Source organism: Pelophylax lessonae (assembly GCF_965119305.1).
Source record: "Pelophylax lessonae genome assembly, chromosome: 5".
Taxonomy (NCBI): Eukaryota; Metazoa; Chordata; class Amphibia; order Anura; family Ranidae; genus Pelophylax; species Pelophylax lessonae.
The window spans coordinates 71,989,366-72,006,892 of record NC_138772.1 but is presented as its reverse complement, the minus strand read 5'-3'; the positions used below and the strand labels follow the sequence as shown (position 1 = coordinate 72,006,892).

Below are 17,527 nucleotides of genomic sequence, written 5' to 3'. Positions count from 1 at the left end.
TGAGGGAAACAGTCTCATCTTCTGATAACAAGCAAAACATTCTTCTAAAAAGCTGAAATGTTCTCATCCATTAGCAACAGCTTTGCTTGAGTGTCCTTCAATTATTTATACTGAAAGTAAAACAGACCCATCTATACCCATCCCACACCCATTACCTCACCTCTACTCTTAAAGTAAACCTGTGATTTGCCCATGTGACCAGTTTACTTTAAAAGAGAAATATGTCAAAAGCTATTTTTGCCATATGTCTTTTGTGGGTCACAGGACCACAATTCCCTTTGCCTATGATGCAGAGTCAGCTGATAGCAGGCTATTACACACTCAGCTGACAGAGCAGAGCTGCTCAAGGCTCAGGAAGCATCCCAACAATATTGTTGAGATCCTCCCCGCTGCTTAACTGACCGCTGGGTATGCCTCTGCCTTTCATTGCAGTTAAAAATCAGCCGCTCCCACCCCCTCCCCAGCCCGCAGAGTACTGGAAGGGCAGAGCAGAAAGCAATGACTGACAGTCACTGCTCTCTGCTCAGACCAGACCAAGAACTGAGCAAATTCATGTGCTCACTCAGTTCTCGGTCTTAGACTGTATGTGGAACAGATACAGCACTACACATATACTGAAGCATGGAGGAGAGTGTGTATGTTTTAATATCTCAAACAGCGCAAACAGTGGCTAGGTAGCAGCACTACCTAGCCACTCCATCCAAAAGTGTATACATTTCTCTACCACTCTTAGATGCCAAAGCTCAAAAAAAGGCAGTTGTTCCTGACCAGATTATAAGAAAACGCTCTTGGTTTAAAACCAGAGAGCGGTTATTTGTTCCTGGTATACATTGAGGCGGATTTACTAAATTTGAGGCTGATTTGTTCACATGTTGAGATTTGTTCAATTATCCAATAATGTTAAAAGCAAAAAAAAAAAAAAAAAAAAGGGAACACAACAAAAATTTACTAAAAAGAGAACAATCTCAACTCACAATTAGTTAACCCCAATGTACCTTAAACACTTTCCCTTAATAAAGCATCCTGGGCTGAAAAAACTTGGGAAAGCTATATATTTTTTAAAATCCTTATGCTGGTACATGTACCATCAAAAATTAAAAACTCAGTAAGTAAAGTAGTTAGCATTTTACCTTTAAAGAGAAACTAAAAACTCTGGTAGCTGTGCCCAAAAAAGGCAGGTAAAAAGGACAAAGGACTAGTGACCAACATTGCCTGTGTGAACCCTGTAGCTAATCTTTTCCCAGTTACAGACTTACCATGCCTTGTTCTGCACAGTGTTTCTGTGTGGAGGTGACCATCTTGGTAGAGGCAGGGCTTTGCTTCCTTGTGTATAAAGCCTCTAAGCTAGGAGAACAGTGAGCACCAGAGTTGCGACATCACCAAATCTCATTCTAAATTTGGCAAGACTAGCAGCACTGCTCTTTATCTTACACTGCAGATATACGGCTTACAGTTTACATAGAGAAAGGCCTACACACCCTCACATACCATGAAAAGCACTGTTATTTATCAGAAGAAATTCAAGACAAAGTTACATTTTTCTAGATATTCCCTATAACTGTGTTGCTATGGCTGTTTTAGTGATTGTTATGGTATAAATATTGACTAGGATTTTAAAACCATATATTGTTTGGAAGCAAAGATTCCCCTATTGATATGCAAATGAACCCGTTGGACTGGTTCGTGAAGCTGGAGAATGGAAATTTTGCTATAGGAAGTGTGTGTGCGTGTGTGTGTGTGTGTGTGTGTGTGTACAAACCATGTTCTGAGAGACAAAGGAAAAGAAGTTCTGTAGGAATTCAGAAAAGGAGCAGTCTGGAATACAGAATTCTGGCTCCTGCAATACAATTCCATCATAAAGAAAGACTAAATGTACTCATGCATACATTATCCATGCTAATTTGCTAGAAAGGATAGTTTGTGCACGTATACATTGTAGGCATATTTTGTGACCTCTTTCTTTACTGAATTCCTGTAATTGTAATAGTTTATATGTACAAAAGCAAGGTTAAAGTGTTCAATACCCTTACCCGGCCGCCTCTCACTTCCTCCTAGCTGATGTCAGTGGGGGATTCTCGGCCCCGTCTGCTTTGCCATCAGATCAAAAAAGGAGACAGGCGGCCTGGTTACGTGTGCGTTGCTATAAAATAAGGTATTTAGCGGTGGATTTTTTATAATATACATACACTGGGGCAAATCATTTTAACAGAGGGATTGTAGCTCCAACACTAAGTAGCTTAACAACCACTTTAAATTGCTCCCTTGCTTATACCACAAAAACCCTAAAAAGACAAAAAGCAAAACAAAAGCAAAACCTCATTCTTTGAGTTCAGGTCCACCTTAAAGAGTAAACTGCTTTATAACTTTATCCTAACTTTTATGTCAAAGATACCTGTTGATCCAGACAGCTTCTATAGCAGGAATCCCTTTCTGTTTTAGGTAAAGAAAGGTATATGATTTTTTTTTTTTTCTTTTCAATTTGCCACAGTGTTGCCAGCCCAGAGAGCTGCTAGACCACAAGGCTTTGTCACCTATGTGATGACACAGTCTCTTTTTCTGGTGTTACATTGTTGTCATTCTGCAGGAACTCCTACATACCTCCATCACATCCAGTTCCACCACTCCCCCCCCAGATGATTTACATGAAGTCCCCATTTTACATGCCATCTGAGCAGCAAACGGATCCTAAGAGTTGAAGCCCCAGAGCAGGAATGACATCAGCAAAAGCAGTCATTCTGATCTCCTCCAACAGCCATTGACCAGCAGCTTTAGAATAGAATAGCTGTCATGTGACTGCTACTAAGAGTATTTAAAGTAGTTCTAAAGGCACAAAGTCTTTCTGGTTACAGCGCCCCCCCCCCCCTCCCCCTTATAGTTACCTGAGCTGCATCTTGATTCAGCGATGTGCTTTAGAGCAGCGGCTCTCCCGAGTCTCGCTCTCCTCATTGGCTCACAGAGTAGCAGGGAGCCATTGGCAATCACATGCAGTGAGCCAATGAGGAGAGACAGGGCCATGCTCTGTATGTGAATGTCCATTTACAGGAGTATGGCTCAGGAGCAAGCCTGCTCAAGAGCCCCCATTGAAAGAGGCTACCAATGCACGATACAGGCAAGTAGGGTTGCACTGATATTGGTATCAGTGCCGGTACGAAGCATTTGCACGAGCATCGGCAATTATTGGTTAAGGAGAGTGGCCGCCTCATCCTTAACAACCAATGACTCATTCAGCGGTCAGTGGGGTTCAGCTGAAGTGTTAAATAAGCCTGGCAATTGGAGTGGTCAAACTACATTGTTCAGCTGCTGAAACACTAAAATAAAACAGAAACATTATTAAATGTTCCTCTATTTAAAGAGGAAGTAAACCCTCCTCTGACACTTTTACCTATAGGTAAGCCTATGATAAGGCTTACCTATAGGTACTGTAAATATCTCCTAAACATGTACCGTTTAGGAGATATTTACCTTACATGCAGCCAGTGACGTCACTGGTGCATGCGCTCTGAAGGAACGGCCGCTGGTGCCATTTCTTCAGAGACCCGTGCCGTGACTGTCGGCTCCCGCGCGCGTGCGTGACGTCACCACGGCTCTGGCCAATCAGATGGCCGGATGCTGCGATCCCGGAAGACGGGCAACTGGACATGTCGCCCGTCATAGGAGGTGAGCGGACGGCACGGCGGGGGCTCTTTCTAAGGTAAGTATTTCATAATGAGCTAGTATGCGATGCCTTGAATTACATTCGTTTGGGGAAGCTTGGACAGATAATGCATAGCCAATTAGCAGGTAGGCTACAGTTATGGAAACCTATGGGGTAGATTGGAAAACCTGAAAAAAAACACTGCTGTTGGCTAATAATATCTAAACTAGAGTTACAATGCCATATTTTAAACTGCTCTGGAAAAATGTTGGCTAGACATTACCCTATTTCTATGAGCAACCACTCCAACAACCAGCTCCCTCCGCAGTCTAATTCTCAATGTCCAATGAGACGTAACAGCGTAACTAAAATATTAAGAGACTACTACAGGAAAACATTTGAAGTATTTATGTATTAGAAATATAATACCTTCAAATCTCTACCTCTAAATGTCGAAACAGAGTTCATTTTCATCCAATCACCTGAAGAAAGTGGTTGGGTCAATCAGCCACAAGGTAATGTGAATCTAGAAGCACATGCAGAGAATGAATGAGGAACTAGGTCATGCTCACATCACTAGAAATGGCACAGAGAGGCACTAGCATGGCATAAGCTGTACTAATGAGTGGTGACAATTATGATGGAGCAGTTGTTCCATGCATCTGAAGGTAGCAGATGAACTTACTTTTTTCTCCTTCTCATGATGTTTATCCTGAGAGTGAGAGGAAGAATCACTTAAACTTTGATCAAATGATCTACTAAAATCCAGTCTGCCTTTTCTCTATAAAAACACAGAGTAAAGAGTAAAAAGATGTAAGTACCTACGAAAAGTATTTGGAACCTTCATATAAACTGAACCTAGGCCCCCAGGCTTGAAAACATTTAATGTATAACAAGGTGCAAGGAAAATGTCACAGCAATTATATTTAGAGTGGGTCTGTGAAGGGGGCAGTTGGCAAGTAAGGTGCACTTAGAGGCAGCATAGAAGAGAAGCAATGTCATGTTGCGTAGGAGAGCTTTATTACAAGCGCTAACAGATTTATAAATTCATCCTCTGTGGACCTTTTAGTAACTTTTCAAGTCTGCAGGAGTAAATTGCTGATCTGTCATTATATACAGCAACAGCAAAATATTTACAAAAGCGAAACCTTTTATCATTAAAAAGCCATCCCTAAGCTCAAGTCATGCGACTTTACCTAGACCAGGGGTGTCCAACCATTTGACCTTCCTGGGCTACATTGGATGAAGAGAAATGGTCTTGGGCCACACATAAAATACACTAAAAATAAGGATAGCTGAAAAGCAGAAAAAGTCAGGCAAATCCCTTGTTAATGATTACGGATATAGATAATGTACCTATTTAAGTAATAAAAGTTCATTTTTTTTTGTACTATAGAATTAAAAGAGGGCAACATAAAACTAGCGAGATATTTGACACTTTTTGATAAACTAAAATCAATATCTGGTTTGATGGATGTAGTATCAATTCCCAATAAATTCTCAAAGTGCTCATCAGATATTTTGGTTCCAATTTTGCCCTTCATGTACTTCATCCTTGAAAATAGTTGCTCACAAATAGAGATGCTTCCGAAAACTGAAGACATGAATAAGGGCAATTGTTAAGAGTGGGACGTTACATTTTTCTTCGGCCGCACTTTTGTTAAGTGCAAGCACGTTTTTGGACGGAAAAAAAATTTCAAAGCCCACCCCCCTCCCAAAAAAAACCAACATTTTTAAGAAAATTCACAATTCTGTGTTGGGCCACATGTTGGACATGCCTGTCCTGGAGTAAGATGTCAGTCTGCTGCAGGCAGGAGGAATAATTTCCTCAGTCTTCTCTACCGCAGTGATCAAACCGCTACAGTGTAAGTTTGTAGAAAGTCACAAGGTGAGAGGAATTAGCAGATTTGCATTAGACATGCAAGAACACAAGACGTAGACGCTAACCCTGGTTGATGCCCATACAAATATGCATTTATTTGCATATTCAAATATGCAAATATGTTCTAATACATGCATATTTATATATGAATATATATAAAAAAAAAAAAAGACAAAAAAAAGAAAGAAATCTTAAGTGTAAAAATAAATTTGAAGCCAATGTCTAAAAAACTACTGGCTATTTTGCTCTACAAAGCTGGAACATGATCAATAGACTGGGGCAAACTGGTTTCTGTACTGTTTAAAAGGGTCACACACACCAGAAAACAATCATTACCACAGAGGAAACCATGATCTCTAAACTACATGGGTCAACCCCAGCAAAATTCATACCACTCACTGTCACCTACAGTTTTGTATAAACTTTCTTGACTTAACCCAGAACCCACACACCTGGCGAGTGCTTAGTATGTAAAGATCAAGTTGGCTTCCCATGGTCCCAGACACATTCACACTAAACCTTTAATGCAACTCTGAACTCTAATGAGAGGATGGGTAAATGCTGACAGGAAAAGTTCATAACTTCAGAGTGTGCGTGTCTCAAGCTCCGTTGAAACACTGGGTTAAAAATTGCTGCTTCTACAGGAGTTTTGTGTTCTTCCAGTAGAAGCAGCTCAAGGTTATCCTATTTGTCCATGCACATTAGGACGATTGCTCAACGTTTAGAGACAGAAGAAAAAAACCTTCTGGTTTGCGTTCTTGATTGGAGCTTACTGCCAGAAAAAAAAGCAAAACTCTCCTAAATTGGTCTAAACTTTGTACAAAATATGCTCTATGAGTTGTTTTGTTTATGCCCAGTTTGCATGGAGCTTTAGGTTTGATACCTCTCGGGTGTTCAGTGGAAGAATTTAACGGGAAACAGTGCTATATACCAGTACCTTTTGATTACCTTTCATCACCCTGTATGGCAGTTTGGAATGTATATTCTGCTGACCCTGAGCTATAGAATTATCAATGAGATAGGTTTACTGAACAATAAGGACCCTTTCACACTGATGCACTTTTGTTGCGTGCACTTTAAATTACAAAAGAAGGGTGCTTTTTGGTGCGAGTGTGAAAAACTGCACCAAGAATTCAGCATGCAGGACTTTTCAAAGCGCAGCACACCTGCAGTGTGAACAATTACATAGGTTTTATTGGAAAATAGCTTTAATGCGCTTTTGTCACCCTGGAAAAGTGTGGCAAAAGGACACCAGTGTAAAAGAGGCCTGACAGAAAAAAAGTTCCCAGTTATTTCAGAGAGTGTATTTTCTGTTCTGTCGAAGAACCATAAAAACATAATGTGCTAATGAAAGCCACAAGCTAAGAGCAAAACATTCTCCAAATCACTGTCCAATTACTAGACAACAGTGCCAATTATCTGCCAACGTGACTGCCAAGCACTGCTCTGCAGAGAGAGGCTTTACAGACAAAACTAAGTCAAAATGTCATTTTGGGGGCATGGGGAAAGGTCATTTACAGTAATGGTTACAGCACACAATTGAATGGAGTACATTGCAGTGGATTATCCTGGAGTCAATTTGCCATTTCCAGATCATTCTTTATAATTTAGTACTCTACAGAACCCAATACTACAGCTTTCTAAAGAAAAGACAGATCTAAAAGTGGCCATACACAGGGAAATAATTGGTTGGAAAGAAACACTCAGATCCTGAGATACAACTATCTATAACAGGCCAGCACGTCTGCACTTCAGTGCATGTATAAAATCTCCATACATATATATAATGAATATTGGATGAAAGATTCAAGCTGGCCCAACTGTACTGACGCCAATGCCTTCTGTGATTGATCATGCTACATACACAATGAGAATATTGCTAAATTTACCAAACATTTGCATGTTGAGATTTTTTCTGCCCGTGTATGGTGGCCTCTACATGATCAGACACCTATACTGCTGACTTGCTGTTCTAGGTTTCTGCTAAGTGGAAATTGAAGGAACTGTGCCTGTTGGCCATTAAAGGGCGCCTATTGGGTTACAAATATTGTTGCTACCATTGCTAAAATGATTTGGAAATTGTGTGCTCTTTGTTCTAGAACCGTCATCCCTGGTATTAATCAAAGCTTACCTGTAGCCCGACATTTTCTGGCCTGCCAACCTCACACATAAGATCTCCCATATTCAGACTGCTCAGTGTATGAGGTCAGGCAGTTAACATTATCTTACAGACTTCAAATGATCTCTTGCCTCGTCACACACTTACCACAGTTAAAGTTTCCGGCTCAAACAAAGAAAGACACAATAAACATGGATAAAAATCAAATCTTTAATAAGTAATCAAGCGCAGAAATAAAGGAAGTATGAATATGTAAAGTCCTGCATTAGTCCAATCGAGACTGGTTAACTTTTAGGAATAAATTAGTCCTGCAAAATTAGTGGTTGAGGCTCTATGCTACCTTGCTGCTCTTAAACGACAAGTTAACTGTGGGAGAGAATGTAAGCAAAACGATTTTTCATAGTTCATCAAGCTCTTTTCTATGGGCAAGAGTGGGGCAAGAAAGCTTTACTTCTAATGCCTGGGACCTATTTGATGACATTTTAGTCTTACAATGCAGATTCTCTCTGCATTTCTAACTGGTTAACAGATGTAAGTCAGCTCAACATGATACCATGTAAACTGTACACCAAAAAAGTCACTAAGTGAACCTGTAAAGAAACCAACGTCCGAAAAAGCTTTTCTGTACCACAATCTACTTTTTTTTAATCGTAAGATCTGATTTCATGGATAAGGCCTGTGAAACCTCAGCGTAGAATGACAAATCAAAACGAAATCAGAGAGAGACACAGAAGAGGCTTTTCTGGCTATTAATAACAATAAGCATCTTGTGGTGTTAATATGGAGTGGCAGTTTTCAAAAGCTACCAGCTTTTTCATTAATCTAGGAGGCTTTTCCAAAAATAATATAAAATAAAGAAAAGCTGCATTCCCCATAATTCAAAGTTCCAGCTACCATTCCGTTCATCTTCAATGCAAAAGGTATTAAAAGTTTACTATACGTATTGTTTACCAGGGTCCAATGCATTATGGGATGTGATATTAAATATTTTTACAATATAAATTTAGGAAAGTACTGTAACCATACTGAAACTATACTGATGAGGCACCAACAAGGACTTAACTATTATGTGGGCCTAAAAGGACTGCTTTATAAAGCTCACTGAACCAGAGAGGAACTGACAAGTGAAGAAATATGTGGACGTAAAAGCCGGCTATAGACGGTTCAAATCTTGGCTAGTTCAGCAGGAACCTGCAGATATTCGAACCATGTATGGTGAGGCTGAATTTACCCAAGTTGATCAATGGATTGATTGGGTACAACCAGTTGGTCTAATTTTACATGCGATTAAGGTTTGTGGCTGTTATAGTCCTAGGCAAAAATCACTGTGTTCTCTGGGCGGAGAACACAATGGCTCCACTTGAGGGATTCCCTCATCAATATTGACTGTATTGATAGAGGAATCAAGTGAATATTTGCTGCAATCAGGGGTTGAAATGTGCTCAATCTACGGCTGGCCAAAGTTTACTAGCTCATTATGTAAGAAACCTAAACCAATAATTTACAATCCCCAAACCTTGCACAGCTAAACGATAAGAGGGTGGACAAAAAGGGGCGCCATGCTGTACTAATAAGGGGTCAGGGGAAGTCCTTTATCAGGTTTCACTGCAGGAAATATTGTGTAGGTAGAGCAGGGAAAATGAAGAAAAGGGAAGAGGAGAGCAAAAATAGAGTATGGAGCAGTGTTTCTCAACTCCGGTCCTCAGGGCACACTAACAGGCCAGATTTTAAGTATTACCTTGGGGAGATGCAGACTAGAATAGTGCAATCACTGAGCAGAAAATGATATCACCTGTGATGTATTTCAGTTTTCTTGCAAACCTGGCCTGTTAGTGTGCCCTGAGGACCGGAGTTGAGAAACACTGGTATGGAGTATAAGAAGCAGGTAGAATGGGTGATGTAAGGGATTAAATCAGGCATGGGGGATGAAGAAGACCTGAGGTGACAGGTAGCAAGGATCATACAAAAGTTCAGGTAGCCTATCCATAATGACAGTCCATAATGAGCCACATCCAGACAAAGTTAATATTCAAAAGTTTAGGAAATCCTACAACAAACTCTGGGAATCTTCCTCATATCCAGGTGATTTCATGTTTCTTGCTTTTTTCATTAGCCAGATTATGTCCATGCTTGCTCAAAAATGCTTTCAATATACATTACTATATTTTAGTCTGTAAAGGTAAAGAGAACTCCCTGCCCTTGTATAGTTAACCTCTAAGTTGCTAGCACCAAAAATATGTGATTCCATATATTTTTTTAAACAAATGTTAAAGTGCAGCTCTAATATATAATAAAACATCATACAATCAAAAGCAATAAATATCAAACCAATGCGTCACTCCATTAATAAATATTATGTAATGAGGAGGATCAAAGGTGTACCAACCTAGGAGCGGAGCAACATGGAATTGAAATTGCAGCATTCTACAGTCTTTGCACATCAATGTCACAGCTGTCATTTTTCACCATCTTGAAAGCAGGTTGAAAACTTTCTTGTACTTTGTGCCCAATAAAATATTGTGAAAACCTGACACCGGCCTTTCCATTTATTGTCCAATCACAGGCTGGGGGAGTGACAAGACCTGTAAGTGTTACCTTACTGAGAAAAATTAAAACCAAGTCTCCTGCTCTGCCATACCAGGCTGTGCATCATATCGGTGTAAATTTTAGGACTGGATATACAGAAATCCTTTTCGCATGTGAGGAGATGCATCCAAGCGCACTCGCTGTTTCGCACACTCTTGCATATTGCATTTTAGGGCACTATATTATTTTAATGGGCTTTGAACGGGGAATATGCAAAAAAGGTGCTGGAATGATTATTTAAAATTTCAGCACACAAACTGCATGATACTGCGGTACCAAGCATTTTGGTGGGCACAAACATGCATGTGTTTGCTAGATGCAAACAGGTGCCTTAAAAATGAATGACGCCAGCATGTCTACAAAAAGGCAGTGCGTTTTTGCACAGTGCAGAAAAAAAACACATTTTTGCACACGTTTCAATGCCGCACCTGGTATAAACAAGCTTGCATATATGCATTTTATCTGTATATTTAGTGGTTAGCCTGCAGCTCAGATTTAACATTTCAGCATTTGCTAAATGCCAAAGTGAATCAGCATTATGGAAAGGGCAGAACTAAGAGCTTTACAACAAGATCAAGTAATTTCCCACACATTTCCATTACTGTACATACTCTACTAAGTAATGTAGTTTATAATGTTAGAATATACTTTTCCCCATTTTTAAATTACCATCCAATTACACATTCTGAAAACAACATTACACATTCTCTAGTGCTAATAAAGTTATATTAGAAAAAGAAATGTATTTGTCTAATTTAATTTCTGCTACCATTACAATGGGAAATATATTCAATTATCATTACTTATGCGCAGTGTAGGAATTTTGTCAGGTCAGCTCCACAGCAGTTTATCTATCCCAAGTTTACTCCAAAACGAGTGCAAAGGAGCTTTTGTCTGAAGTGTTTCACAATCGAGATAATATCCCTATAAATGGATTGTAGGTTGCAGAATAAGAATGGCTATAAGAACATTGCAATCCCACATCCGTGCAATATAATGAAATAATGTTAAACAAACTGTCTGATGTATTCTTTACACTGGTAGAATATCCAGGGTTCATTTGAGTGTACAGCCGTGTATTTGTTAATTATATTTTTTTCTTTTACAATAAAAGTAGTGAAAGTACCTTTGACTTTGTATGAGCCTCATGCAACCCACTGTATAGCAGAGTTCAAGATGGGAGAGGTAAAAGCAGTGCAAGAAACCAATCAATTGTCCGAACCAAGAACATGCTGATAGGAGGAGAAAATAGAGTGACAGGGAGATTTTCTATTTACTGCCAAGTCACAGGCCAAAGGAGGGACAAGACCTTTAAGCCAGGTTTATATCTATGCTTTAGGTGCTGTCCGTGTTTGTGCTAGAATGGGCTGCTGTACCTGCAGGAAAAAGGTGCCTGCACCTTTATAAACACAAACCGCAGAGAGATTGCATGCATCCATCTCTCTCTCTGATAACCCTATTTTGGGCGGGTCATTTTCGGTGGTTGAGTGCAGTGCAGGAAACCCGCATCTGCATCGGATCGAATGATACAAAAATGATCATTTGATCCGGTTGCAGTGCGGTTCCAAAATCCGTGCATGTACGACTTGGTGCAAAGTGGTGCGATTTGAGCCCATTAAAAAAGAATGGGCTCAAACTGCACCACACTGAATCACATGTGCATTGAACAGGAATGTAGTGCGGTGCGGTTTCTGTGCAATTCAAATGTTTCATAGCGTGAAGCAAATTTAATCTACTTCTTAATGAACTGGCCAACATTTATTCGATTGATTGAATTTTGAACACTTTCCCTGACATCCTTTGATTTTTGCACCTACTTCCAATCAGATGCAGCCACTGTTCAGGTGTTCTAGCAGCTGGGGGAAGCAACTGTGAGAATACAATAGATGAGGTGGATAATTCATGGACGAATCGGTTTGACTTCTTTTGTTCTGCATGCAGACTGAATGAAAGACATTTACAGGGGAATAGCCAGCTTTACCTAACCACAGCAAAGAAGAATCAAGGATGGACAGAAATGTAAACCTATTTGGCTATCTATGTATAGAGTTTAAAATTCAACACCACACTACTTCCAGTTATGACAGCCTTCCTATATTCTATGCCATTATTGGTGAGAATGATCTGTGGATTAGTGACAAGTATTGCACGAGGTATTTTAATGCTACCTTGAAAGAACACAAAAAAAAAAAAAAAGGTAAGGTGTTTGTAATTGAGAGAACCCAATTCTTTATATATATATATATATATATATATATATATATATATATATATATATATATATATATATATATATATATATATATATAAATAAAGAAAGGCATTCAGTACAGAACAGATGAAGGTGTGTGCTCTAGTGGTGGGGGTGGAACGCATAAAGGCTTGCAGTTCATTCTCTCCTGCATGCTCCACCTGTCAACACTCACTTTTGAGACAGCACCCCAACTGTAAAAATACTGCAGCCTGGTTTCCCCTTCCTGGTCTAGTGGTTTCGTCATAAATCAACATGCAGTATTTTGGCATATTTGCTGACAGTAGAAATACAGGAAATAGTGGCCAATGCTAAAAAACAGCACTGCCGGCCAGCCTCCAGGTAGTGAATTTTCTGGACTCCAAATGATGACCTCTGCAAACTTAAGTAGCTGAAACATTGATAATTTAAATTTTTTGTTCAACCAGCTGGTAAAAAAAAAAGATGAAGAACAGATTCCCCCATCCACACGTTCCAGGTGGATGAGGAAATCCTTCCAGCTGCATTACTGTATTCTGACAGTGGAGAGCCTTCCTCATCATTGGAATACAATAATCAATGATGACAGCTCTAGCTGGCAGCACTGATCATTTGGGAAAAATGCAACATGCTGGTTGTATACAAGCTAGTCCATTCACAAATCAAATTTTATTCCGTGCATGGACGGATTTAGGCCTCCTTGATGGCATCCATCCAAGGAGGCCAAAAGTTCACTTTTTTAATATAATTCAGTATGCAGTGAAGTGGTCCAAGTAGTTAAAAAAAAAAAAAAAAGCAACTTAGTTTAAATGCCATACTGGTGAGACATTCCTGGCACCCTCAGTCTGGTGAAAAACCTTCTTTGGGAGTGATTAGCCCAGTCTTCCCTTAAACTTAAAACTGACTATACATTGGGAACTGAGCTCAGCTGCTGCTACAAGGGTGAGCGTGCTGTGCATGAAAGAGTTTGAACGTATGATGCAACCTAGCTTCTAGGCAGGAAAAAGGATTGTTCACTATGGTCATTTTTCGCCCAGGATAGGAGGGTACAGTGCATAGCGTATAGGTATAGTATTTAATCAAAGCAACAGTTTTATTCTCATTCCTCCTAGAGCAAGCTTCTATGATCTACTAAGGTGGTGGAGGTGCGAAGATACCACCTTCTCTTTTCCAGTTACAGGTATACGAGTCCATGCCTCTCGCTTAGAATGGCGTATGCTCTCAGTGTACTGGGCTTAGGATATTTTCTACATATCTTATAGCCAATAGCTTCATATGTAACAGATCAGGCTCGTTTCCTTTAGTTACGAATATGGTCCTATGATTACTAGATATTCCATATGGGTATTTACTTTAGTTACGAATATGGTCCTATGATTACTAGATATTCCATATGGGTATTTACTGTTTACCATCCTTGTGAGGATAACTTTACAGTCATAAAAGCCTTGTATATTGATATTTTGTTACCTTATTTTTAGAATTGAATAAAGCGATTTCCCAAAAAAAAAAAAAAAGATTTTTTTTTTTTTTTAGGCTAGGACAACGTCTATGCAGGTGGTGCAGCTGCACAAATACCGGCTACAACCACCCACACAGAGAAATGTGGGTACCATGCATCCTAATGGCACACTGCCCACACTGAAAATCTCACCAGTACTGGGAACCTTAGGGACTTCTTTCCATGAATAGGCTCTCATGCTCGTGCAAACTGTGACCCACACTATTGGGGGCCCTTGACCACATAGTGAATTTTATTCAAAGATAAACCTTAGGTTTTAAAAGCCCACTTCAACTAGTCCGAAGAGTTGGTCAAAAAATTGTAAAAGTAAAAGTAAAAGTTGCCTATTTGAAAAAAAAAAAATAAAAAAGTGAGATTGCTCATTTTCAAAATGCCATAGACATTACACAACTGAATTATGGGGTCATGGCCTTTTGATGAACTCACTACAATGTAGAATGATCAAGTAGGCCATTTTGTAAAGAGCGTCTGACATCTTTCTTATAGTCTTGTTGAAGGATGCAGAGACACAAACTACTGGAGCGAATCTATTAACTGAATTCCCCAAGTGATGCAAATGGCCAAAGTGGGACCCACCAGTGTTCACTCAAAACAGAAATACTGGTTTTCCGTAGTGCTGGCCTTTAGTCCACTTTAAGCATTTTGGTCATTCATGAACAAAAATTAAAAAAGGCGCAATCAGTAGCTTCCTAGTGGAAGAGGAAAAGATTAAAGTTGTAAACCCAACATTTAATATTTCTGATATGTGGCTGCTGTACCATGTACCTGTATGAGAAAATATCCTGTTCTCTTTGTGTTTCTCCCTATGTGTAAAATCCTTTGTGTTCCTTCCAGTCCCTCTGCTTTCCTATTAAAAACTGACCACACTAAGCATGGTCAGTTCTCTAGCTGTGCTGGGAACTCAGCCTGCTCTCCTCCAATGATCAGACCTGTCCTGACACACCCTCCCTGCACAGTCATTTACTGGGAAGACCACTGTACTGCTGTTTCTCTTCCTTCAGCTCTTTGAGCTCCTTACACAGCAGAGAACAGGGATTATGTGATCACTTGGTTTTTTTTAAAAAAAGGGGGAATATAATTTTTGTAAGAACTTACTGTAAAATTATTTTCTCTGAATCCTCTGACAGATGCAGCCACTACATAGTTTCCTCACAAAGTTTGCTGCCTAGTCTTTGTCCTGTAGAGGGCACATTACCCATTTGTGAGTAAACTATGAAGTGGCTGCGTCTGTCAGAGGACGTAAGAGAAAGGTATATATAATGTTTTTTATATCTATATCTACAACACAAATGTTTTGCCTTTCAATTTCTATGTTAAACTAATTGGGTTGTTTGAGACGATGAGGGTTAACATTTACTTTAGCATTACCAATAGTGATTTTCAACCCTCCTCATTCTCGCTGATCTCAAATATGTAGCAAACCTGCTATAAAATTTTATATAAAAGCTTCATATGACTGGTATGAAAAGCACATAGATTTTGTACACTTTCTTTAGACAACTACTAAAAATTCTCAAACAGAAAAAAATAGTATCTATGATAAGAAAACCAAAACAAATAGTAAGGCACAATTGGCATTTTGAGAAAATATTTTTTTTTCTAGTAAACAGAACTACTACTGGATTTGTACAGGTTTGCTGAACAAGCAGCATAAGGCATATTCACAGGACACAAATAGACAAGAATGATTAGTCAGAGACAGAATAAATTTACTGATCAAAAGCAAAGACATTAATAGTTGAAAAACCAGAGTAACAAAAATTAGCATTTCCCAATCTTCAAGCAATTTAGGGCTAAGCAACAGGTCTGCTTTCATTGCTCACCCCTTCCCATCACCTTTTCTTAAAACTGGTCATACGTTGTTTTTTTCCTTCAGCCAAACTAAGACTCCACCATCCACACATCAATCGCTGTCCGAGAGAAAAAAATGTGATGCATGCAATAATTTTGTTTCAGCGCAGAGCAGTGTGAGGCACTGGATTGAACTTTATGGGATGTCTGTGTGACATCGCTATAAAATCAGTTAAAAAAAAAAAAGGAAAACCATGTGATCTGCTTAGCTCAGTACTTCATTTCATCACTGCGCTGATCTCAGCTTGATCGCAGTGCACAGCAGCCGCTGCATTGCTTTGCTTGGCCTCGGTTTGATCTTTAACTGCCCCAGTGCTGCACATGTGATCTGACACCAGCCATTTGATTGTTTGACAGTTTGGTTGAGAGCACATCCAATGTTACAGTTACATTCCTGGCACATGCTGGAAAGGTAACTTTTTAAAAAAACTCTTAAAGTGGAACTTTATTCAGAAGAATAAAGCAGAACTTTACCCATAACAACTTGATAAAAAAAATAATGTTCTTTAGCAAAGAATATACATTCCACATTAATAATTATGCCAGAGGCTGCCATTTTGCTGAAGTCCAGAGCCCCTGAACAGCAGTAAATCATAAAGTAGAACTAAACCATACGATTTAACAGTTTCAAAAAACAGTTACATTCCTGGAATGCCGGGATTGCTAACTGACTAATTTTGCTGGTGTCCTCAACCAAACTGTCAAACCATCAAATGGCTGGTGTCATAACTGATCACATGTGCAGCACCATGGCGGTTGCCGATCAAACTGAAGCAGCTTCCTTGGCTTTAAAATATAGAAGGGTTTAATTCTGCTTTAAGGCTGTCAGCAGATTGGCCTCTACAAACTCAGCAGTGCCTAAAAATGGAGAGCAACTGAGCATGTGCAGATCAGAAGACAGTGTATTACTGGACAGGCACTGATCTTTAATGTTTTACATAGCTATACCTGCAAAAGGGGCCAGCCTAAAGTGATCTAGCAGGACTTAAATTTTCTGACTAAAGTTCAACTTTAAGTCCTGCTAGATCACTTAATGCTGGCCCAGTTTACAGGTATAAGTAGCTATGTAAAGCATGAACAATAAGCGTATGCAGTTAAAGCGGTAGTATCCTGCTTTTTGACACTTTTAAACTACAGGTAAGCCTATAATAAGGCTTACCTGTAGGTACAATTAAGATCTCCTAAACCGGCGCGGTTTAGGAGATATTTGCAATGCATGCAGCTGCTCACGCGAGGGGGGACCTTCAGCTTTCTTTGCCGGGACGTAATCGTGGCTCCGGCCAATCACAGCGCCGGAGCCGCCGAAACCGGAAGAGACGCCGAGGGATCATGGCAGCGCCCACAGCGGTGTCCGGGGGTCCGTGTCGGGGCTTCGTTCTAAGGTAAGTAATACATAATGAGCTAGTATGCGATGCATACTAGCTCATTATGCCTTTGTCTTGCAGGTTTTTCGGGTTTACAACCGCTTTAAAAAATCCATTAATATCCAGTGATACACTGTCTCATCTTGCTCTGCACATGCTCTACTTTTAGGCACTGCCAAGTTTGTAGAGGCTGATCTGCTGACATCCTTAAAGCAGAATTAAAAACTCCTATCCTTTACAGCCAAGGAAGATGCTTCTGTTTGATCTGCAACTATCATGGTGCTGCACATATGATCAGTTATGACAGACTGTCAGTCTGACATCGATAGTGTATAAACT

The 17,527-nt window shown here is 39.7% G+C and overlaps 1 protein-coding gene across 6 annotated transcripts in view; it reads right to left on the bottom strand.

Annotated features, from left to right (window-relative positions):
* MLLT10 (MLLT10 histone lysine methyltransferase DOT1L cofactor) overlaps positions 1–17,527 on the bottom strand; it is a 366,688-nt gene that overhangs the window by 220,322 nt on the left and 128,839 nt on the right. For 3 of the 6 annotated variants that reach the window (XM_082257831.1, XM_082257826.1, XM_082257827.1), the window contains one exon: positions 4,320–4,415. The exons of the other annotated variants lie outside the window; for them this stretch is intronic. In XM_082257831.1, coding sequence (XP_082113957.1) covers positions 4,320–4,415 — 96 coding nt within the window. The remainder of the gene's footprint in view (positions 1–4,319; positions 4,416–17,527) is intronic. 6 annotated transcript variants of the gene reach the window in all.